At 42.3% G+C, this 25,024-nt stretch overlaps 1 protein-coding gene across 1 annotated transcript in view; it reads left to right on the forward strand.

Moving 5' to 3' along the window:
• Positions 1-759: 759 nt before the first annotated feature.
• ARHGAP10 (Rho GTPase activating protein 10) overlaps positions 760-25,024 on the forward strand; it is a 448,736-nt gene continuing 424,471 nt past the window's right edge. Inside the window, exon 1 of the mRNA XM_073604823.1 lies at positions 760-1,160. Within this exon, the coding sequence (XP_073460924.1) occupies positions 1,007-1,160 (154 nt within the window). The 5' untranslated portion in view covers positions 760-1,006. The remainder of the gene's footprint in view (positions 1,161-25,024) is intronic.

Raw genomic sequence — 25,024 nt, forward strand, 5'->3', positions numbered from 1 at the left:
TCTCTATATAACACCCAGTATACACTTGTAATAGATCTTTATATAACACCCAGTATACACTTGTAATAGATCTTTATATAACACCCAGTATACACTTGTAATATATCTTTATATAACACCCAGTATACACTTGTAATAGATCTCTATCGAACGCCCAGTATACACTTGTAATAGATCTCTATATAACACCCTGTATACACTTGTAATAGATCTCTATATAACACCCAGTATACACTTGTAATAGATCTTTATATAACACCCAGTATACACTTGTAATAGATCTTTATATAACACCCAGTATACACTTGTAATAGATCTTTATATAACACCCAGTATACACTTGTAATATATCTTTATATAACACCCAGTATACACTTGTAATAGATCTCTATCGAACGCCCTGTATACACTTGTAATAGATCTCTATATAACGCCCTGTATACACTTGTAATAGATCTCTATATAACACCCAGTATACACTTGTAATAGATCTTTATATAACACCCAGTATACACTTGTAATAGATCTTTATATAACACCCAGTATACACTTGTAATAGATCTCTATCGAACGCCCTGTATACACTTGTAATAGATCTCTATATAACACCTTGTATACACTTGTAATAGCTCTCTATATAACGTAATGTGTGTGGATTGGGTCGGATCTGTATGTAATGATCTCTATAGAATGTAATGTGTAGCTCGGTGGCGGTGTCCCCGGGTGTCAGGAAGGGGGAGCTCTCCTCACGGTGACATGGAGGGGAGGTGGGAGGAGACAAGGAGCGGACAGGAGGAGTGAAGGAGGATAGAAGGAGAGTTCCCGGGATTAGTGGGCGGCCTGTGTCCGGTGGAATGTGAGTTGTGTCCGGACTGTCCTCCTCTCCTGGATGGAGCTCCTCTCTCTTCTCCTATGACACGCTGAGCTCCCCGCTCTCCTCACTCCTCCAGCCCGGAGGGCGGACTATTCTTTCTCCTATTCCAGGCTCCTGAGCCGGGGAGAGACCATGGGGCTCCAGCCGCTGGAGTTCAGTGAATGTTACCTGGACAGCCCCTGGCTGCGGGAGAGAGTCCGGGCACACGAGGCCGAGCTGGACCGGACCAACAAGTTCATCAAGGACCTGGTGAAGGAAGGGAAGAACCTGATCGCCGCCACCAAGAGTAAGATCTCCTTTATTATTACACGGGGACATCCCATTACAGGACGGAGGGGGGCTTCTAATGGGGATAGAGTGTCACTGATCCATCACACTGGAATGGCTCACACTGGGGGGAGAATTACTGGAGAGTCCAAAATCTGGTGCAGCTCTGCATGGCAACCAATCAGCTTCTAGGGTTTTTTAATTAAATCTTAATTGATCAAGCTGAAATTAGAAGCTGATTGGCTACCATGCAGAGCTGCGCCAGATTTTGCACTCTCCAGTTTTAGTAAATTATCCCCCTGGAGCTTCCGTCATCAACCAAGGTTAAAAAAAAAAAAAAAAAAAAATTTTATATATATATATTATTTATTTTTTTTTTTTCTTTTTATTATTATTATTTATTATTATTATTATTTTTTATATTTCTATTTATTTTTTTAACTTTCACGACAGCAGTCAACTTGGGTACTGAGATTTATTACCGTAAGGGTAGATATAGATTTGTGCCTAAAATATACTGGTCTTCTGAAGAGCAATCCATGTTCAGATCACTTTTCAGAAGGGATTGACAGGTTATGCGGAGGCAATGTGACTCCTTCTTGCCATCTTGTTTTAATCACATTTTTGACAACACAAATGTGGGGAATTGGCAGTGCCTCCCTGTTTACTCAAATGGGTTGCAAACAGTAGGCTTGCTGCCCACCAGTCACTATATGTCAGGTTGTTTTTGCTGCAGACGCAAAGCATTGTGACATGTAAACACCATCATCCATCACCTAAGGTTGCTTTCGTATTGCTCCATTGCAAAAACGCATATGTGCTTTTGCCATGTTTCTGGTGCTCTTTCACCTGTGAAAAAAGGACATGTGACTCAAAATGCAACCACGGGTGCGTTTTTCAATAATTTAAATGGGAAGGTGTGTGGGGTTTTTTTTTTTTTTTTTTCCTGCACCAAAAATGCTGCATGCGGGACTTTTAAAAACACAGCTGACTGCTGTGAAGAGTTTGATAGGATTTAATGGTCATGTATTTTTCTTCTGCTTTTGGTATGACAGAAATGGAAGAAAAACTGATCATTGTGAAAGGGGCTGAATGCCTTGTACACACAATTAGAAATTCTGATGAAAAATATCGCTTTCACAGCAATTGTACGATAATCCGATCCTTAGCACACAGCATTCGAGAGCCGATCACGACCGTCCATGCAAAATTATCCAAAGGGACAAACCTGAAAAAAGATTGCGTTCGATTTTTTTGTTTAATCAGTACAGCATTTGTCTGAAAAAAAAAAAATCAGAGCAAGACCACGCATACTCCAACTAAAGAATACCTTACAATATAATACATCACTTCCGAAATTGTATGGAGACTAGCATGCAAAAGAAAACAGACGGTTATTCGTCCGATATTCTCATCATGTACAAGGCTTAAGGGGAGGCGGTAAAAATGCAACTCAACCGGGCAATTTTTTACTGCCTCCCAATAGCACGTCTAAACGAGCCCTTGCAGTCACTCATCGGTCAGCCATGCCATTGATCTTATTTGATGGCTTAGTCACATTGGACATCATGCGTTTTATCGCACTGTGTATGGACACAACATAGAGCCCCTTGTTTCTCTTTTTGGAGCTGTGCAGGTAAGGAGGCCCCAGGGTTGTACAGACTCACCAACAAGTCAAGTCTGGCAAGTAAAACTCCACTTTTTGTTTAGTTTTTGGATAGAGTGGAGAAGAAAACCTGTCAGTGTCACCATTAGGGAGACTCGCCCTCTCTATGTGAAAGTAAATCCTAAATGTTGGGTTGTCCCCAGAACAGAAATAGAGGGGCAATTTTCCAATGAGGACACTTGTCCTGGTGACAACCATGGACTCTGTCACTTTTAAAGGGATTTCCTCTCACTTCCTTGTTTTGCTCTGGACAGGAAAGGAAGGGAATTCTTCCAAATGGGACACAGAGGACAAAAAATCTAACGGGTCATAACAAAAAAAAGTTGTAATTTTGTTCTACTTTAACTTTATTTTCTGCTCTATCCAAAATGAGAACAGTGCTTTTTTAGATATACTTTAAAGTGGTTGTACACCCACATTTAGCTACAGGTAATCCTATATTAGTCTGAATTCACATTATGCATTTTTAGTGCTTTTTACATTTTGCAGATTTGCACTACAGTCCATTTACCATGGTTTCCTATGGAATATGTTCTGTAGTGCAAATCTGCAAAAAGCACTAAAAATGCATAGATGTGAATCCAGCCTTAAAGTGGATGTAAACCCAATGTCATCCTTTCTAAACTACTGCCATTATCTATAAGGATATACATGCCTCCTGCATGTATCTTTACCTGTCAAATGTCTCCCCTCTGTCTGTTATGAGACCCGAAAAACTGCAGATTCTGTGGGTGGGTCTGTTGTCTGGAGCTCGGTGGGTGGAGTCGTGATGTCAGTAGACTCCCCGCCCACCTCTACACTCCTTGTCAATATGCATTTTCTCCTGTGTATTTCTTACACTGAACTTCTGCTATGATCTCTAACATCCAGTGAAAAGACAGGAAAGTAACCACATGACTTCAGCATGCCAAATCATGCTGAGGTGTGGAACAGCCAATCCTTGCAGAGCTGCTGAAGAAACGAGTGGGAGGGAATTAATAAATAATGCATGTCTTAGGCTAGTGCATGAGATATGTAAATCACCTGTCACTCACAGCAAGGGGGAGGATTTGACAAAGTTTTTCTCAGTTTGTCAAGATTTATCTCACTGAACAATAAAAGAGGATTGTTCAGAGCTGGATTAACTCTGTGTGGCAAGACTGGGCTCAAATGATAGGAAATCTTATACTCTATATTATGACATAAAAAAAAAAAAAATATTTGGGTTTACATCCACTTTAAGGCTTACCTGTAGGTGCTTGAAATATCTCCTAAATCTCCACAGTTTAGGAGATATTTACAAAAAAAGCCGAGGTGCGATGTCTATGGCGCATGCGCACTTTAGAAAGGGCAGATCGTACCATTTCTAAAGGGGTCATGCCGTGACTGGCGACTCCTGGGTGGGAGTGACGTCACACGACTCCGGCCAGTCAGAGCCGGAGTTCACGGCCCCGGAAGGTAGAGGAGTGAAGATGGATGCTCGCTGCTAGCGGGGACATCGGTGACATCGCAGGCTTCGTCTTCAGGTAAGTGGCACATAATGGGCACTCCCCAGCTTTAGTAAATAAACCCCACTGTGACATTTCAATAAAGTTCTTTAAAAGAAAAGTAAACAGCACCATGCACTGGGATTGGCACATCAGCCACTGATGTGAATGTACCTTTGCCCTAGGTTCACATCTATCTGGCTGCAGTTGATGATTTTTTTTTTTTTCTGGCGCATAAACATTGAATGCCCAATTACTTGCATATAAGCCTTCAAAATGGGCACTTTTGATTTTTCACATTTGGGTCCCATAGACATCAATGGGGTTCGTTATTCGGTTCCAAACTTTAGACCCCATTCACACAGGGACGACTTGTCAGGCGACCTAGTCGCCTGACAAGTCGCCTCCCGTTCTGTACTATGGAGCTGTTCTAAGGGGAGCGACGCAAGTCGCTCCGACTTAGAAAAAGGTTCCTGTACGACTTCGGGGGCGACTTGGGGCGACTTGCATAGACTTCTATGCAGAAGTCGTTTTGCAAGTCGCCCGGGCATTCGTTTGCAGGTCGCCTCGCTGAGGCGACCTGCAAGTCGTGTTGCCCCTGTGTGAATGGGGTCTTAGCGATGTTCGAAAGTTCTGGTGCAAACTGAACAGGGCGTCGCCCGGCCCATCCCTATTCACAAAGTGACATTCCGTGAATCTTTCTTCACCGGAGCAGATTGTAATGCAGTATAGTATGTGTGTGACCTCCTAGGACCGGAGACAGATTGCCTTGCCTGTGTGTTGGGACCGCATTGGGTGCGGCTGAACGTCTACAGCCACTATATAAACTGTTCAGTGATAATAGTTCTACCTGCTGTATATCTTCTGGTATAAGAGGGTAAGACATATATGTGACCTTCTTCAATAGAGATATCTTTGTCTTCAGCGCAGTGACCTGTATACAGCGCTCCCACACCGCCCCAAAGATGCTGCTTGCAGGACTTTTTTAACGTCCCGCAAGTGCACTGCTGCAGTGTGAGAGCACTGGCGCTTTACAGGTGCTATCTTTAAAGCTAAAACGCCTGTAACGCGTCTCAGTGTAAAAAGGTCTAACAGACTCTTTAGTTCCTGGTTTCTGTGAGAGCCTGGTGCAGTTTCTATTCAGCAATTGGGGTGTGAATCTGACACTTAAATCACACCTCAACCAGACTGAAAAACGCACATGACCCTTTTTTAATTTGCACCGCAACCCGCCCTCATATATGTGAACCAGCTCTATGGAAAGCTGGTCTGGTTCACGTGGTATGCGAATTTGGTACAGTTAAAAGCGCATTTGATTTGCATATATATGAACTGAGTCTGAGACTCGGCTGATGACAGATCGGAGTAAGGGGTCTATCCCGACCCCCTTACCACGTAATCAGCTGTCAGCCATTGACAGCTGATCATGTGATGTAAACAGAGCCGGTTTTCGGCTATTTTTCCTCCTCACGCTGGTAGCCGATCGGCGTCTGCAAGAGAGACATCGGTCCCGATCAGAGAGTCAGCAGCGCCACTTATCAGTGCCCACAGTGTCACCTATAAATCACAAATCAGTGCGTCATCTACCAGTGCCGTCTTATCAGTGTTGCCTTATCTGTGCCAGCACTGAAAGCTGAAAATTGGTCTGGGCAGGAGGGGGGTTTAAGTGCCCAGTAAGCAAGTGGTTATAGTGACTGTCACCTGGAGGTCACTTGTTGCCAGCTGCTATGAGATAAGTATAGACCTATGTGAAGGGGTGGGGACAAATTATTTTTATGGGGGAATTAAAACGACTTTTGAAACTATATTGCTTCCTAAGGCTTATACAAGTTTTTAGTCATTTTAAAGTGGTTGTAAACCTCAGACATGAAATATGAACAAAGCATATCCCTCTATAGTACTTGTCTCAATTAAAGCGGAGGATCACACAAAAATGGAACCTCCCCTTTTCTGAACCCTCCCCCCCTCCGATGTCACATTTGGCACCTTTCAGGGGGGAGGGGGGTGCAGATACCTAATACAGGTATTTGCACCCACTTCGCGCCCCCCCCCCCTCGCTGTCTCCTGGGAAACACACAGGTCCCAGGAGATAGCGGGGACCAGTTAAGATGCGCAGCGCGACTCGCGCATGGCCAGTTGGGAACCGGGAAGTGAAGCCAGAACGCTTCACTTCCTGATTCCCTCACCGAGAATGGCGGCAGCAGCTGAGAGCCGAGCAATTGATCGGCTTCAGCTGCCGACATCGCTGAACTCCAAGACAGGTAAGTGTCCATTTATTAAAAGTCAGCAGCTGCAGTTTTTGTAGCTGCTGGCTTTTCATATTTTTTTTGTAGGTGGACTCCCTCTTTAAGAGCATTGTGTCATTTCTGCCTGCTGCTTTGTTCCTCTGCTATCAGCATGAATCACTTCTGACAAGTTTTCCTGACACCAAGAGAAAGATAGTGACAGGAGGGAGCTCCAGCTAATTGACAGCTTCAACTCTGTTCCTGTGTGCTGTGTGAGGGGCATCTCCCTTCCTTCCAATCGGCTCTGAGCTCTCCCCACTGAGCTCTGCAGAGTGTAACTTCAACTCTCCACCAACCCCCCCCCCCCCCCCCCCCTTTTTTTTTTTTTTTTCTCGACTCTCAGCCAAGCTTATAAATTCTGTACTTTTAACAGATTTATAGAAGAGAGGACTGCAGATAAACAGATAAAACTTACGTAGGTGGATTTTTCATTTCTGTGTATCATCACAGCCGATCACGTGGTAAACAGCCATGCCCAATGGCTGTTCACCCCTCTTGGTGGCGAGCGATGTCTCCGTGAACAGGGATCGCGCGCATTCCCTGTTTAAATGGAGGGCCGTTATATGACGCCCTCCCAAAAGGAGAGCCGCACCGCCTGGCCATCATATGACAGCCGGCGGGCGGCAAGCGGTTAATGTATATTTGTCAGTTAGTGGTACTAAACCCAGGACCCTGCATTCACTATATCTGGTCTCCCACAGTACACAGATCATGGAAATACAATTATTTTAGCCAATATAAGTTGCTAAATAACTTTTCTCATCAGCAGTATATACAGTGGGGCAAAAAAGTATTTAGTCAGCCACCAATTGTGCAAGTTCTCCCACTTAAAAAGATGAGAGAGGTCTGTAATTGTCATCATAGGTATACCTCAACTATGAGAGACAAAATGTGGAAACAAATCTAGACAATCACATTGTCTGATTTTTGAAAGAATTTATTTGCAAATTATGGTGGAAAATAAGTATTTGGTCACCTACAAACAAGCAAGATTTCTGGCTCTCACAGACCTGTATCTTCTTCTTTAAGAGGCTCCTCTGTCCTCCACTCATTACCTGTATTAATGGCACCTGTTTGAACTTGTTATACTATAAACTATAATTTGCAGCTTGCTATTGGGGCACTCCAAAGGCAGGAGGACCCCAGAAAAGGGCTGCTCTGTGCAAACGTTAAAGGGGTTGTAAAGTTAATTTTTATTTTTTTTTAAAATAACAAACATGTTATACTTACCTTCACTGTGCAGCTCGTTCTGCACAGAGTGGCCCCGAACCTGGTCTTCTGGGGTCCCTCGGCGGCTGTTTCAGCTCCTCCCCGCAAGCATTTACCACCTTAATGCGAGCTCCCTCGCACGGTGGTGAGTGCTTGCGGGCGCGCTCCCGTGATACAGCCGGCGGCTATAGCCGCTCGCTGTATCACTCGGCCCCGCCCCCCGGCGCGCCGCGTCATCGGATGTGATTGACAGCAGCGCGAGCCAATGGCTGCGCTGCTTTCAATCCATCCACTGCAGCCAATCAGTGACCAGGCTGAGCTGCAATGAAGATGACGAGGACGAGCAGCGAAGATTCGAGGCGTCAGGTAAGTAAAACGGGGGGCCTGGGGGCGGCGGTACTGTCAAAAGTTTTTTCACCTTAATGCATAGAATGCATTAAGGTGAAAAAATTTTTACCTTTACAACCCCTTTAACATTTTTTTTTTTTTTTGAAGGAAGATATTGGGGGTTATTTACGAAAGGCAAATCCGCTTTCCACTACAAGTGCAAAATGTCCTTGAAAGTGCAGTTTCTGTAAATCTGAGGGGAAGCTTTGCTGATTTTATTATCCAATCATGTGCAAGCTAAAATGCTGTTATTTTCCTTGCATGTCCCCCTCGGATCTACAGCGACTGAACTTCTAAGTGCAATTTCAAGTGCACTTTGCACTTGTAGTTTGCACTTGTAGTGCAAAGTAGGTTTGCCTTTAGTAAATAACCCCCATTGTTTTTGTGTGGCCAGCATAAGTGACAGCAGGCACAGGTAGCTTTTATCAATCCACCTGCCTATGACAAGGGAGTCTGTCATACGTAGTATATATTACACTTCTGTCTAAAAATTGACAAAACTGTCTACATTTTTTTCTTTCTTTAAATAAAAAATTTGCTGATATTTACCAGATTCAACCTCTAATAGTATATACAGTATATCTCTTCTGTCTGTTATTTATATTTAATACTCCATATAGATATTTAAGAAGAAATTGCCTTTTATTTTAAACTTTACATATTAAATTATACACCACACCTTTTTAAGGTTATTATCCGATTAATGGAAACAATCGGCCAACTAATCGTTAGTTGCAGCCCTACTACGGTTGTCCCCCGCCGCCTCTACACCGAGAACTGAGCTATCAAAGACTGCTGATCACTTAGGCCCCGCTCACATCTGAATGTAGCAGGAACTCGCGTTCCCACACTTTTTATTTATTTATTTATTTATTTATTTTTTTTTGTGTGTTTAGTAATACTTTAACCCCTTCATCTCCACCCCCCCCCCACCATGTGACTGGACCTTAACCCATTCACCCCTTGACCACTGTGTATGGCATGTATATTTAATGTGTTTAGTGCACTATTGAATTATTTGTCATGATTTAATTCAGAAAGTAAGGAAAGCAGTTTTGTTCACATATTCTGGTCTTTTATCCTCTTGCGTAGTTTTTTTAAAAAAAGCGGTGGTTAAATATCGCCAAAAGAAAACTCTGCCTCAAAAAAAAAAGATATAATCTGAATTTGGGTGTAGTGTTGCATGGTAGAGTCATTGTCCATCACAGCACTGGTAATGATGGGGTGTAGCATGCTGGTACTGGGGTGGTTAAGGATAAGAACACTTGAGTGGGGAAGGTCAATTATTCCTCCTTACACAGCTGTAGACATCAAACGCCCAATGAGTGAAATCCATTTGTAGAACAGCATGAATCATTTAGAAAAGTAATGTTCTGTATAAGGAACCATGCTGTGCACAAATAGTTAGATTTGCTTGACCATATTTTTGTAAATGTTTAACCTAAATGTGTCTGATTTACAGGTGTCTTATTATTTTGTTTTATGGTTTATAGGAAGTGCCTGATAATCTTTTATTGAAACATAGATTGCAAATGCCGGTAAACTGTCACTTACCAACCTATTAACAGAATGACACTACAAACCTTAAAGCTGAACTCCAGGCACAAAAGCTTTCATTTAAAGCTCATCTCCAGCTGAAGTGTAAAAAGTATGTCTAAACGAACTATTACTTTTACTACTAGATGTGTGTGTGGTGTGCACAGCCTCCACTACATACAGTATACAGCACTGTGCTCTGGCAGTGGGATGGGCACTTCCCTTCCTGCTGCCAGAACAAAATTGAGTTGGCCGAGAGCTGCCATTAACAGGGAGCTTTTTGTTCTATGAATGAATACAAAGCTTCCTCTGAATGGCTGAGGCAGAGAGGCATGCAAATGATGTTACAATCTCTGACTCTGAATACAAAGCTTTCTCTGATTGGCTGAGTCAGAGATTGTAACATCATTCTCATGCCTTTCTGCCTCAGCCATTCAGAGGAAGCTTTGTATTCATTCATAGAACACAGGGCTTACTCTGAATGGCTGAGCAGTGCTCAGCAAGACTCAATTGTGTAACCAGTTTTTTTATTTTTTACTTAAAATTTACATTACATTAAGGGCTCGTGTATGCTACAGCTTCTAAACTTGAGTTTAGTGTGTGTGTGTGTGTGTGTGTGTGTGTGTGTGTGTGTACACCTAGGCTTTTACAAGAGTTTAGAAGCTGCTGCGGTTAGGGGAGATTCATCTTCCCCCTCTCATGAACACAGAAGAATTGCGTTCAGGTTAGGAATGTTTTGACCACTGGCCATTTGCATTTTGTGTCTTCCCACGGCCAGCGAACAACCTGGTCTGTGTGTACATGAGCCCTAACAGCAGTTGCACAAATATTGTGCAAAATAAAAGATATCAACTGCTACCATTTCATTCTACAGGGCCTCTGATTTCAGAGAAACCAAAAAAAACACCCTTGGTTCTAAAGCCTTAAGGTTTTTTTCTCTGCATTCTCTGCATTAAGATAAACACCTGTGTCCAAGATCCCTCAGCTCCTCCTTTTTATACATAAAGCATTTGTTATCCTAAAAAAATGGATCCTGTCTCTCCCCCCCCCCCTCCCAAGTTATACAGCACACTGCTTGTGCTGTGTAACTTGGCCCCCATATCACCTATATAAAAAAAAAAAAAAAAAAATCCTGTCTGATCCTGCCAGTTTCTACCCTCCCCTCTGTAAACTGACCATGGTTCATCATGGCTGCTGAGCCCTGACACCGTGGTCAGTTTATCTGCCACCATCAGCCACTGTGTCTCCTCTGTGCTCCCTTATTCTAGGCTTTCCTATAGGTAAAACTCACAATGGAGGGATATACAACCACTTTAACTGAAGATGGTATCTGCACGTTTCAGATACTTCCCCATCCAGTGGATTTGGCGTTGTCCCGCTGAGATCCTCTTGTGCCCAGCCACAGCTCTGTCCTTCGCCGGCATGTTCTCTCTAACGTCATCGAGAGGCCCGCTGGGTCTTCTGGGTGGGCCTCTCGATGATGCGCTAATAGGCCCAGACGTACATATCCCGGGAGGCACAGTGGGCAGTGTGAGTGTCATTCGCCTAAGGTGAGTGACGGGCATGGGAAGGCGGGGCAGACTTTAAAAAAAAAAAAAAAAAAAAAGTAAACAAAAGAAGAAAAAAACAATGCCCTATTCCTGCAGCGGGGTGGAGAGGTGGCACCGTCCTCTGGAGACCGAAGGTTCGCTTAATAAATTGTTTAATAAATGAAGACTTGCACTCACATGTAGTTAAAAGCAATGTGCATATAGGAAAAACACTTGGCCAGCACGTAACCTTCACTTCCTGGAATGCGATGACATTAGCAAAAAGCTCCGCCCTTCTACTTACCTGAGCCCAATGTCTATCCAGCAATGTACAGAAGAGCAGCTGCTCTCTCCCTCCTTCCAGGGCATATTGGCTCCTGCTAGTGTCAGCCAAATCCTAATAATGAGGGGGCAGGGCAAAACCTTGCTGTCTGTCTCTATGGACACAGACATTTTGGGCTCAGGAGCGAGCTGGTACAAGTACTCCCAGGAGTTCTGGCAGAGGAGAATTGGGGCTGCTCTGTTCAAAACCATTGCACAGGGAAGTATACAATCTTAGTGGAGCTCTTTCTTACTGCTTGAGACCATCTCTGGAATATATTGCCAGAAAAAAACTGTGATGAGGTATGAATTGCCATCCAGAGGTATCAGTGAAGAGTTAATTATTCAGTTTAGTGTCTCTCTAAAGCCATCCCAGATCTTTTAATTAATAATAGGAACATGTTCAGTTTCTGCATTGAAAACACATGGCAAATAGGTTATATGTTTTTCAATGGCATAGTTCACACCAGTACTTGCAGTTCCAGGAAAAAAAAAACATGCTGCATTTTTCCTGCACTAGACTGTACTGGAATGCTGTAAAACGCATCAAAAACACACTTGTCCTTATTTAGGCCCCTTTCACACTGGGACGGTGGGGGCGTCGGCGGTACAACAGCGCTATTTTTAGCGCTGCTGTACCGTCGTTCTTGTAGCTGTATTCGGCCGATAGCGGTGCGGTTTTAACCTCCGCTGGCAGCTGAAAAAGGGTTAAAATCCCTCGTACAGCGCGGCTATAGCCGCGGTATTGCCGCGGTATAGCCGCGCTGTCCCATTGATTTCAATGGGCAGGAGCGGTTTAGGAGCGGTGAATACACCGCTCCTTCACCGCTCCAAAAAAGCGGTTTGCAGGACTTTTTTCACCGCCCTGCCTGCGCAGCTCTTCAGTGTGAAAGCCCTCGGGCTTTCACACTGAACAAACAGCGGAGGCTGTTTAGGGGCGGTTTGCAGGCGGTATTTTTAGCGCAATACCGCCTGCAAACCGCCCCAGTGTGAAAGGGGTCTTAAGGTTAAGAAAAAAGAGGGGGCGGGAAGCACTGGACTGCATCAAAAACGTGCCTGCAGAAAAGCCTCTAGAATGCATCCGGACTGCGTTTCTATGGTGTGAACTGGCCCTTAGCGTTTCCTGTTCGCCATTGCAAACTGGCCAACTTGTCTGTCTCCTCATTTGGAGACTAATCCTGGGTTCTTTGTGCCATAAACATTTGATTGCAGTCTGTAGTCTATATCATGGATGGGAATAGTTAGTACATATTATAATTTAGATAGGAGCATGTCACCTTAACCCTGCCAGGAGATAGTTTATCTAGACAAGTTTTTCAAATATTAATGGACAATTGGAATGGCTTGCATTTTGAGAGGTAGATATGTGAAGTGGGAAGACCTCCATATGACCAGTGTCATTAGTATAGAGTGCAGATATGCTATCATAGTGTGCGGTGGATCCTCTTTGTCACTGGAGAGGATTGCAGACAGAACAAAATGCAGTACTGGATTGTTTCAAAACTAGTGTCGCTGTATATAGTCTCTTTATTGTATAATTTGTCATGTGTAACAGTTGGAAGGTTAAAGTGCAACTCAACCCTCCTATCCAGTTCAGCCAAGGACACAGCCTCTATTTGATCTGCAACTGCCATGATGCTGCACATGTGATCAGTTATGACACCAACCATTGGATGGTTTGACAGGAATGTCCTCTTCGGGTAGCCGGCTTCCAGGACCCGATGGCTGGCCTGTTTCGTTCAGTCAGATTTAGCATTGCCAAATCTGTACAGTGAGCTGCACGTGTGCATCTCTCTGTACGAGGGTGGTCAGGTAGGTAACATGCAGGAAAGGCAAAGCATTCAAATTTCTGCCTGTTCACTTTTTTTTTTTTTTTTTTTTTAATTTAATATCAGGCCTAAAGTTTCACTTTAAAGAACAAAACAAATGAAAATGGGGAAAAAAAAGTTTAAATATAAATAGAAAAGAACATATTTAAATAGAAAAAATCACCCGTTGTTGGAAGGAGGTCTCCCCACTACCCTGGCCATCCTTTTTTCCACAAAGAATATTAGACCTCTGAAAAGCCTAACCTACTCCAAAGTGGTTGTAAAGGCCCAAGGTTTTTTTTTTTTTTTTTTTTATTACCTTAATGTATTCTATGCATTAAGATAAAAAAACCTTCTGTGTGTAGCAGCCTCCCCAGCAACCCCTAATTATTTATTTACCTGAGCCCCATCTCTCTCCAGCAATGTCCACGAATGTCCACGCTGCCGGGTCACTCCTCCCCCTTCTTTTTTTTAAGTAAAAAAAAAAAAAATTTGTTTTACACTTGGCGAACCCAGGCAGCTGAAGAAAAATTTGACACTCTCTTTTATTGGACTTTTATAAGCTTTATCTTCCGGAAGAAAAATATCCCACTCTTCACAAACACAGCTTAGTTGTGTCATCTGTTTTCGGCAGCACAAATTGGAAGCAAAATATCTGATGAGCACCTTGAGAATTTATTAGGAATTGTTACTACATCCACCTGTTTATCAAAGACCGTGTCAAATATTGCACGGATTGTTTATTATAAAAAATGTTACAAAAAATAAAGCTTTGTTACTCGGGTACATAATCTATGTCAGTGATCCTTACCGTTTTGATCTGCCCGACTTTTAGACGAATTTTGCACTGCGGCCGCCCGAGCGTTAGCGGTAAAGCACCTCATTTGATTTGATATGCACTGATGGGCTGCACTGATGGGCTGCACTGGTGGGCACAGATGAGGCGGAGGCTGCTCTCCTTGATCGGGACCAATGTCCCTCTGACAGCCGCTGGTGATCGGCTTTTTTCTCCTCTCGCTATTAGTGCGAGGAGAAAAAATAGCCAATTACCGACTCTGTTTACATCACATCACATGGCTGACAGCTAATCACGTGGTAAGGGGTCGTGATCCTAGACTCGCTGATCACAGAGCGCATCGCGCACGCCCTGCAGGGGGCGCGCAGGCCTCTCGAGCATGGGAGGATGTCTGTTGACATTGTCTCGGCAAAGTTGGTCCGCGCTGTAGCCGCCATTCGGCTATAGCACAGATTTGAAGGAGTTGCAAAGGCAGAAGGTTTTTTTATCTTAATGCATTCTATGCATTAGGATAAAAAACCTTCTGTGTGTAGAAGCACCCCTTATTACCTACCTGAGCTCCTTCTCTCTCGAGCGTTGTCCATGATCCCCCTCAGCCATCCAGGACACTCCTCTTAATTGGCTGAGACAGAGCAGCGGCGCCATTGACTCCTGTGGCTGTTAATCAAAGACAGTCAGCCAATCGGGAGAGGGGGGTGGGGCCAGGTCGGGGCTCCGTGTCTGAATGGATAGACGGAGCTCTGACTCTGCTTGGGTGACAACCTGTAGCAGGCTGCTGGCTGAGGGGCCATCAAAGGAGGGAGGGACTAGGAGCAGCAAAGAGGGAGCAGAGAAGAGGAGGATCTGGGCTGCTCTGTGTAAAAGCAACTGCAGAGGAGGTAGGTATAAAAAAAAAAAAAAAACTAGCCTTCATATTCACTTTAATCCTGTATACAAAATGTAAATCGGCAGTTTTAGAGAAGCATTACTAGCCGTTGACCTCTTTTGTAAACTAAAATTCTGCTTTGCTTCCACTGAGGCTCTTGCTGATTGCTAAGGCTGTATACAAAAAATATAAACCATCTGCCATTGTTATGAAGAATGGTCTGAGTTTTTCTGTATTTATAGAAGAGATACACCAGATTCTGGTAAGCTTTAGTGTTTAATCCCAGTGAATCCACAAATGGTTCCTAATTGTACAGACAAGAACTGTCTTGCCAAGGAGGCAGACCTCTTCTCTGTCACACATTAAAACACAAAAGATACTCTAGAATTCACATGTAAACTTTCAAAACACGACTACACTAGTTGTGATATTAACAAGTAAACCGTGTTAGGTGGCGGAGAACGTTAAGGGGAAGTGGGATTCAATTAAGCAATAAAAACCTGAAACTTGTGAATTTTAAATATGTGTTTATCAGGTCACTTCTCCTTTCATAGAGACTCGTTTGCACACATTTTCTAAATAACGTTGCCTGAAGTCTTTCTGTATGTACTTCGTACTCCAGTGATGTCATTTATGTAATACATCATGTGCTAAGCAAGAAAGGAAGGATCAACCTATGCTGCATGATGTATACATATATTTCCTGAGTATGCAAAGACTATGGGACACTTTCCAAAGAGATAATATTATTAGAAGCTTGCTATACTCGCATTCACAATTAATTGTGCCCCATAATTGGTGTCAGTGTAAGGATTAGTTCTCTGTTTTTGTCTGTGGAGGGAATCGTGTTCCGTCATTGGTATCGGTGGGAGGAATAGTTTTCCATCATTAAGATCAGTGGTAAGAATAACGTTCCACCATTGGGTGTCAGTGGGAGGAATTGTGCTTCATCATTGATGTTAGTGAGAGAATTCGTGCTGGTTAAATGAAAGCAAATGGCTGCAGTTTGGAGACCACTGACTTGCAGTAATTCGAGGGGTGGCAAGGGTCCCTCTTCTAAAGGACATCTCCCCCTCCCCCCACCCTTTTTTTCTTTTTTTTTTTTTTAAGTCTTATTTTAAAGCATTTCAATACATAACCAAAAAGGGAGGGGCTCAAGAATGTACATCAAGGCTTAGTTGAAGGCATAGTCTCCGCATTCAGGACATGAGAAACATGTCTATATGACAATATTGCCACAAACAAAAATGTGAAGAACAAAAAGTTCATGTGTACAAACATCCAGGTTTGTAATGGTTGGACCACTGGGCACAGGATCATTCTCTAAGAATTCTTGGTCAAACCATCTTGTATTGCCAATTTTATGGCTGGAATATGCTTCAAGGGGAAAAGGGCAAGAGTTAAGGGGGTAGCAGGGTGGATTGGAGTGGTGGAGGTAGGTTATTATCCCTGTGGGCAATGAAACACCACTATGGGGAAAAGGGCATTGGGTGGTTTTGGCTATTTTAAGATGGGAGGGAGGGGGAAGAATAGGGCTGGGAGGCTCCAAGTGGGGCCTTTAGGCTATAGTTGGACTAAGCATCACGTTTTCAAGCATTTTTGATAGTAGTGTTTTTTTTTTTTGTTTTTTTTTTGCAACAGAATTGCATCTTTTTGTTGCTTGTGTCAGGCGTTTTTCAACTAATAGGTGTGGAGTGCTGTTGAAAATGTGCAACAAAATGCATGGGGAAAAAAAGTCAAAAGCTCATGTTTTGCTTTTCCATTGTCTATGTGGACATACTTTTCAGGCAGAATTTGAGAATTTATCCCCGGGAATTTTTTTGAGCAATAGGCGTTCAGCTACTAGTGACAGGACACTCAGATGTGAACAAGGACTATTGGGCCCCTGATGATGCACTTTTGGTGAGGAAACGTTGGGTGGAGCTAGGAACGTGTGATGCAGATCGTTGGCGGTGATGTGGCGGCCATCTTACTGGTTTGATAGCTGGACGTATCATTCTTTATAACATTTTATTTCTCCGTGGTGGTTAAGCCTATTCAGGAAAACAAAGCGACACAAATCATTTTATCCTTGTGCTTAAGGGAATTTGCAAAGCCCTCCATGTGTTTAACGTCGTGAGTGGGTGAGGTGTTTGTAATGGGCAGAAATACAGGCAAGGGTGGCATTGACCAGTTGGATGGTAACTGATCTTTTGTAAGTCTTTCAATGGAAAGTTATCAGTCAGTAATGCAATAGAAAGAAGGGTCTGTGTAATTTGTAAAGTCAGTGAATTTCTGCATAATGGTTCAAACCAGGTCGAGTTGTAAGTGGAATCCCCCTTAATGTACGTTTTTTACTTTCATGTTGGCTTTATCTATGATTGTCATATTCCAGTACAGTGCATCTCAAGTGATTACGCAGTTCCTGGGTTGCTTGTGGGCTGAGATAATGCAGTTTGGCTTAGTTGTGTTTTTAAGCTTCTGATAAAGGCAAAACAAACCAGTCTTCTCCCTCCTGTGATAGCACAACCATTAAGCTATATGTAGTAAGGACTTCTTATAGCAAAGTACACATTCTTAAGGGGAATCAATAGATATCTAATGGTCAAAGATATTTTATATTATATTTTTTGAATGGAATGTAAAAGGTGCGCTTGTAAGTGTTTTATGCAAACTCCCTGCCTTGCAGTGCTGTATAGTGCCTACCTCTTTATTCCTCATCACAATCAGGCTTGTTTAAAAGCAATTCACGCCATGAGTCTTGTCTTGTCTCAACAGTTGATTCAAACAGCCCGTGTAACTGCACTGAGTCCCTGGGAGCACCCCCTAGTGACCAACTGATAGATTTCTATATCTCGTACAACAACAAAAGTTTGATGGACCTTGTAAAAATTTGAAAGTTGTATCAAATTTATATGAAGGTAAACCATGTAGTATGAACTTCAAAATATGTGCTCACTGAAATGCAATGTGTGGCAACGTGTTAGCCAGTTTACCAATCCGGATCTATCCTTTCCTGGTCTGACTTAAGCAAAGAAATTTCTGATTGCTTGCCATACTGCATGCATTAGGCCTCATGCACACGGGATTTTAAAATAACGTTATGAAAACGCCAGTATCTTTGCAGTGATTTTTTTTTTTTTTTTTTTTTTTTTTTAACTTTTTTCAGCTTTTTTCAACGTTTTTGCAATAAGCGTTTTTCCGCATTAGTGTTTTTTAGCATGACTTTTCTTTGTATCATGTCAGTTAGAAAAGCTGTTGGGTGAAAAGACACAATTTCAGAAGAAAAAAGCTGGCCATGCATGTATTGAAATTCACTACATGGGTGACTGTTGGCAAAAGCCAGAAGGAACTGGGTGGAAAATTGTTGGCAGAATAGTGCCTGCATCCAAGCAGATGCCCGCAGCGAATGATTTGTCCATCTGTGCTCTGTAGTGTGGATGGAGGAATGTGTTAGATTTCTTTCATCCAGCCCATTGTTAACAATGGAAATTTTATGCATGCATTAATTTCTGCAGTATCAAATTGAAATTGCTTTTATGATATCATGTAAACTGGATTTCTAAGGCTCTACATTAGAAGTACCTGGCTTAAATATTAATTGTGTTCATCATTACTGAATCTGGAGTTCACTTTGACATTTTTCTTTGACAAACGCTTTAAGTTATTGTCAAGTTCCTTCCAGGATATATATTCTCTTGTTCAATATTTTTATTGAAGTTTATAGGAAGAACAGAAAAAAGGGAGGGAGTGAACAGTGTCAACCGTACAATAGGACATAGGGAACAGGGTCATATGTATGGGTACAAATGGCAAAACAATAATAAACCTATGTAGACCATGTAATCCATTTCAATGGTTGAGTTCAAGGTTAGGAGGATCGCCTGACACCCTCGTACACCCCATCTGGGAACCAGCTGCATTGTGAGGGGGAGACTGTTCAGCTAACCTTTTTAATCTATTGTTCAAACCTTTTATTAGGAAAAGGGAAACAGTATATGATGTAGGGACTGAGGGGGAGAACACTCCTCAGGAGCAGAGATAGTGCATGAAGTATAGATCAAACCATGGAAACAGTAGGGACGCAGCCCAAGTTGTGGAGATAGTGGTAGCAGCAATAGTACAGTGTATTGAAAACCGGTGAGTGATGTAACATATAGCCCATATAAAGTGAGTGGGTGGTTGAGGCATAGATCTGAAACCAGCAGTGGGCTGCTTTCACAATCTAGTTACAGCAAGTGTTGGGAATGAGATGGAGGGGGAAGGGGTCAGGTTGAGTACGGGAAACTAGGGGTATCGGACCAGGTCCACAGATATGTGGCTGCTCAATGGTTCATTCACTCAATGAGGTGAAGGAACCATTGAGAAACGGCGAAGAAGAAGAGCTAAAGAGGGGAGGACAAAGCAGGAAGAAGCAGAGGAGAGGAGTCACCAGGGGGTGAAGAGATGGAAGAGATGGGGGGGGGGGGTTCCCGATGTCTGTATATACTTAGGAAAGAAGTGACCTAAGGGTGGAGTAGAGGGCTATCAAAATCGAGGGGGAGAAAATGATCTACCCAGGGTTGCCTACGTATTTTTAAATTTAGTGAACTCATTGAGGAGTACAGCCTTGATTTTAGCGTGGATCATCGCTCTAGTGATTCTATGCTTAGTTTCCAAAGTGTTTAGGTGGGGGTTTTTCCAGGCCTTTGCGATCGTTTGCTTTGCAGCTATGGTGAACTGCAGAAGTCATTTGAATTGGGTGCGAGTCAGGTCTAGAGGTTTTGTAATAATTAGGGCAATAGAGGGGTAGAGGTCAAGGGTGCTGTTCACTAGTAGAAATAATGTGGAAGATTTCAGTTCAAAATGTTTGGGCTATGGGGCAGCTCCACCAAATGTGGAGGTGTGCCTCATTCAGTACAACCCCGAAAGCAATTAAAGGAGTAGGATGATATCCGGGCAGGGACTAAGTACCAGTGCATTAATACCTTTATAGTTAGTTACCAAGGCTACTACATTTTGGGAAGCAGATTTGGTGGCTAGCCAAATGTCAGACCTAGGATATGTATTCTCTCGCACATACAGTTTTTTTTTTTTTTAGTTATATGCATTCCTTTAATTTTCATTTAATATAAAACCGTGGTTTTCAAACTGGCCCAGGGGCAGGAACTGGCCAAGATTCGAACAGTCTATAGCCAGCCTTAGGGCCAGTTCACACTATGGTGTTGTGGTGACCTGAATTCCTACTTACAAACAAACTGATGTTGCTGCACAGAAATGCACTTGCATGCAGTGTGCTGCCAAATAATGGTGCCTCATTTTTAATCCTTTTTTTTTTTTTTTTTTTTTTTGTCAGCACGCTTTAGGCCTCATGTATATCTTTTTTTCAGCTGCCCCTGAACTCATCCAATGTTGGCTTTATGTGTACGTGTCGTTTAATGTTGTTTTTAGGCAGTTGCATTTAAAGGCTTTTCTTTGAAGGCAAAAAAATGGGTCCAGATGCGCCTAAAGGCGGTAGCGGCGTTTAGGCGCGTTTTCATTTAGAAGTGTTTTTAAAGGTGCCCTATTTTATTTGAGGGTCTAATGATGTCATCTTAAATAAACGCTCCTAGACACGAACGCGACTAAACGCAGCATGCAAACGAGGCTAAACGCTGTCAAGAAAAAAACGTTCAGAAGAGGTTGGATGAGTGTCCCGTGTACATTAGGCCTTACCACATGCATGTCTGTTGAGGTGCACTGGGGTACCATATAAAGTGAGTGGTACTGCACCACACCACTGCATTTAACGCGCATTGCAGTAAAGCGCACAAAAACGCATGCGTTACTACTAGGGATGCACTGATATCAGTTTTTTAGGACCGAGTACTGATACTGTTTCTCAAGTACTCGCCGATACCCATTACCGATACCTATTTTCAGGTTCACATATATGTAATTTGGATGTGTTTTGAACTGCATCCGATTCGCATGACATGTGAACCAAAAGGCTTTTCTTTGGAGCCATTTACATGTGTGCAGGCTGGCCGCAGTGCCATTTCAAAAAGAGTCCGGAACAATTTTCAGCCTGGTTTGGGTGTGATTTCCAATGTCATACAATTCACACCTGAATCACTGAATGAAGTTGCACTGGACTGGGCTTGAAATCGCACTGCAAACCGGCCCTGCACATACAGTCATGGCCAAAAATATTGGCTCCCCTGCATTTGTCAGATAATTAGGGTTGCACCGATACTAGTATCGGTATCAATGCAACTGCACCGATACCTGAAACCGATAATTTCAGGTTTGGTTCTTTAAGCTGTCAGTGTGTCTCTCCAGTGTTAAAGAAGTCCGGTAATTGGCCAGCAATGTTTATTTACAACATTGCTCAGCCCTGAAACACTAAAATAAAAAAACCTTGTTTCTTTTTGTATATTTCTTTTTCTTCATCTGCAGATCAAAGGGATTAACAAATGTTCCTCTGTTTTAACCCCTTAACCTTCTTTTTTTTTTTTTTTTTTTTTTTTTTTTTTTTAAACAATTAAAACTTTTTTTTGTTTTGCTTTGTTGGTGAATACTTTTACACATATATATTTACACATTTTACATTGAAAAAGCGCTAAATTAAAAAAAAAAAATCAATTTATTTCATTTTGTAAATAACTTTTCAATGCTTTGTACCATTGCTGACAGCTGAAGTTAAAACAAAACAGTTGTGGTAGGTATCGGTAATTATTATCAGCGAGTACTAAAAAAAAAAAAAAAATATCGGTACGTGTACTCATTATAAAAACAAATGGTATCGGTGCATCCCTACAGATAATGCACCACTTCGCCCAGAAAATTGTTGCAATTACAAATGTTTAGGCATTCTCATGTTTATTTCTTTTCTTTTGTATATGTCACAAAGTGGAGAAACAAAAAGCCAAATCTGACACATTCCACGCAAAACTCCAAACATAGACTGGACTGAATTATTGGCACCCTCAATTTAATATTCGGTAGCACACCACTTGGAAAAAAATAACTGAAATCAATTGCTTCCTGTAACCATCAATGAGTCTTGCACCTCTCTACTGGAATTTTGGACTACTCTTTCGCCAACTGCTCCAGATCTCTGATTGGAAGGGTTACTTTTCCCAACTGCTGTTTTGCGATATATCCACAGGTGCTCTTTGGGATTTAGATCTGTACTCTCCAGCGCCATGTCTTAAACCATTTCTGTGTGTTTTTTTTTTTTTTTTTTTTACCGTGTGCTTTGGGCCGTTGTCCTGCTGTAAGACCCATGACCTCTGATGGAGACCCAACTTTCTGACACTGGACCCTACATTGCAGCCCAGAATTCTTTGGTAGTCTTCAGATTTGGAGACCCAAAGATTCCTGGAGATTGTCCATGTGTTTACACAATTTTTGTTCTCAAATCCTCAGACATTTCTTTGCTGCTTTCTCTTCTCCGTGCTTTGTGGCACACAGACACAACAGAAAGGTTGAGACAATTTTTCACCATTTAAACTGGTTGCTAGTGTGATTTCTGGATTGTCCTTTTTAATTGATACATGTGAGTTTAATTACAGGAGCATCACAAACTTGGAATTTGAGAAGGTGCCAATTTTGTCCAGTCCATTTTTTGGAGTTGTGGGTGGAATGTGGCAGATTTGGCCTCTTGTTTCTCCACTTTTTTGTGTCCTACCAATACAAACAGAAGAATTAAATATAAGAATGCCTAAACATTTGTAATTGAAAAATTTTCTTGGTGAAGTGGTGCATTATCTGACAGAAATGCAGGGGTGCCAATATTTTTGGCCATGACTGTATGTGAACCCAGGCTTGTATAGTGACTTGAAGGTATCGGTTTTAGTATGTGAGCATTTGCACGAGTACTTGCTTAGTGTTGGCACCCCTATTGGTATCAGTGCAAGGCTAGTTACTACAACATGATTTGCCATCACTAGGTGTGAACAAGTCCTTAAAGCTGTGTTCTGCAAAAAATGCGGCGCCGGCATTGTAACTGGGCGCCCGGCTGTTGCATCACAGCCGGGCACCCACAACACATGCGTGAGCTGCGCGCTGTGACTGTCCCAGATGATTGCTGAGAGGGCGGGGGAGAGGATCTCTTTCCGATGCCGCGGTGCGCCAGGAGGAAGTGGGAGCTGGGACCCTCTAAAAAGAGGGTATCCGCTCACCCCCCCAAAAAAATGATATGCCAAATGCGGCATGTCAGAGGGTCAAAAATTAAAAGAAAGATCTTGCGAGCCACAAACGGACCAGTGCCTAAAGAATAAAAATGATGATAATAAAAACCAGCTGCAAACGCAGATCACGTTTCATAACTGTGCAGTGGTGAAATAAATAAATGCGTTGCGCTAGAAAAAATATTATAATAAATATGTATCCAAAGTGTATAATTCAAATATATCTGTAAGTGATAAATAAATACCAATAAATATTAAACAATTCATAAGTGACAATCCGTGATGGAAAACTAATAAAGTGCAGCGTGCATAGTAAATAACGCTGGAACCAAAGTGCATACATAAACTGTAAAAGTGCACAATATTTCCAAAAAAAAATAGATAAATGAAAGTTCATATGTGATGGATGTAACATATCAAAAATATAAGTGTCCATCAGTGGTGTCATCCAGCATGCTCATCCAAAGTGTGTAACTGCAAAACCATGCTTCGGTGCACTCCAGTGACCCCCCAAAAGCTTATGCGCTCACCTCAGAGCGTGTAACACAGTAGCTAAACTATGTTCAAACACGCTTTGGAGCCACCCCTGGGCTCTATAATGAAGTGCAGGTGCCAATCTCCAGCTGGTTCAGTCAGTATCGTTCCAAACCATAATAAAGAAAAAACTCCATAGTGTGAAAACGCAAGGATTTATTTAAAAAAAGAACACATTCCCCACAATGGGGTACTCACATTGCACAGGTGCGTGAGTGCACCATTCTATTCCAGGCTTTTCAAATGTAAAAAGGCCGCCAATATGGTGTGTAGTAGGGTATGCTGGTCTGATGAAGACACGTGATCCCTGTGTCGAACACGCGTATGGGAGGGGCCTGGACGGAGCTGACAGCATGGAGGCATTGAGGAGACGAGCATACCATACTACACACCATATCGGCGGTCTTTTTACATTTGAAAGCCTGGAATAGAATGGTGCACTCACGCACCTGTGCAATGTGAATACCCCATTGTGGGGAATGTTTTTTTTTTTTTTTTAAATAAATCCTTGCGTTATTACACTATGGAGTTTTTTTCTTATTTATGGTTTGGAACGATACTGACTGAACCAGCTGGAGATCGGCACCTGCACTTCATTGTAGAGCCCAGGGGTGGCTCCAAAGCATGTTAAGACACAGTTTAGCTACTGTGTCACACGCTCTGAGGCGAGCGCATAAGCTTTTGGGGGGTCACTGGAGTGCACCGAAGCATGGTTTTGCAGTTACACAATTTGGATGAGCATGCTGGATGACACCACTGATGGACACTGTGTTATATTTTTTTATTTATATTTTTGATATTTTACATCCATCACATATGAACTTTCATTTATCAATTTTTTTTTTTTTGGAAATATTGTGCACTTTTACAGTTTATGTATGCACTTTGGTTCCAGCGTTATTTACTATGCACGCTGCACTTTATTAATTAGTTTTCCATCACGGATTGTCACTTATGAATTATTGTTTAATATTTATTGGTATTTATCACTTATAGATATATTTGAATTATACACTTTGGATACATATTTATTATAATAATTTTTCTAGCGCAACGCATTTATTTATGTCAGAAGGTCACCTCCCTTAAAGCCGAAGTTCCATTTTTGGGTAGAACTCCGCTTTTAAGTACCAAATCTGTTCAGCTTAAAAAATAGCACATGCTAAAATACAAAACAACAAAACTTCGATGACCAAAAAATTGTAACTAGATGACGGGTTGAAAAATTTTACAGCTCATCCCTGTAGGGCTTGTTCACACAATGTGTGGTGACCACCTTTTTCCACACAGACCAACACAGGTCACTGCAAGGTTACATAGACAACCGTTGTATTTGTCTCATTCGCACC

Source organism: Aquarana catesbeiana, linkage group LG01, assembly GCF_042186555.1.
Source record: "Aquarana catesbeiana isolate 2022-GZ linkage group LG01, ASM4218655v1, whole genome shotgun sequence".
NCBI classification, from domain to species: Eukaryota; Metazoa; Chordata; class Amphibia; order Anura; family Ranidae; genus Aquarana; species Aquarana catesbeiana.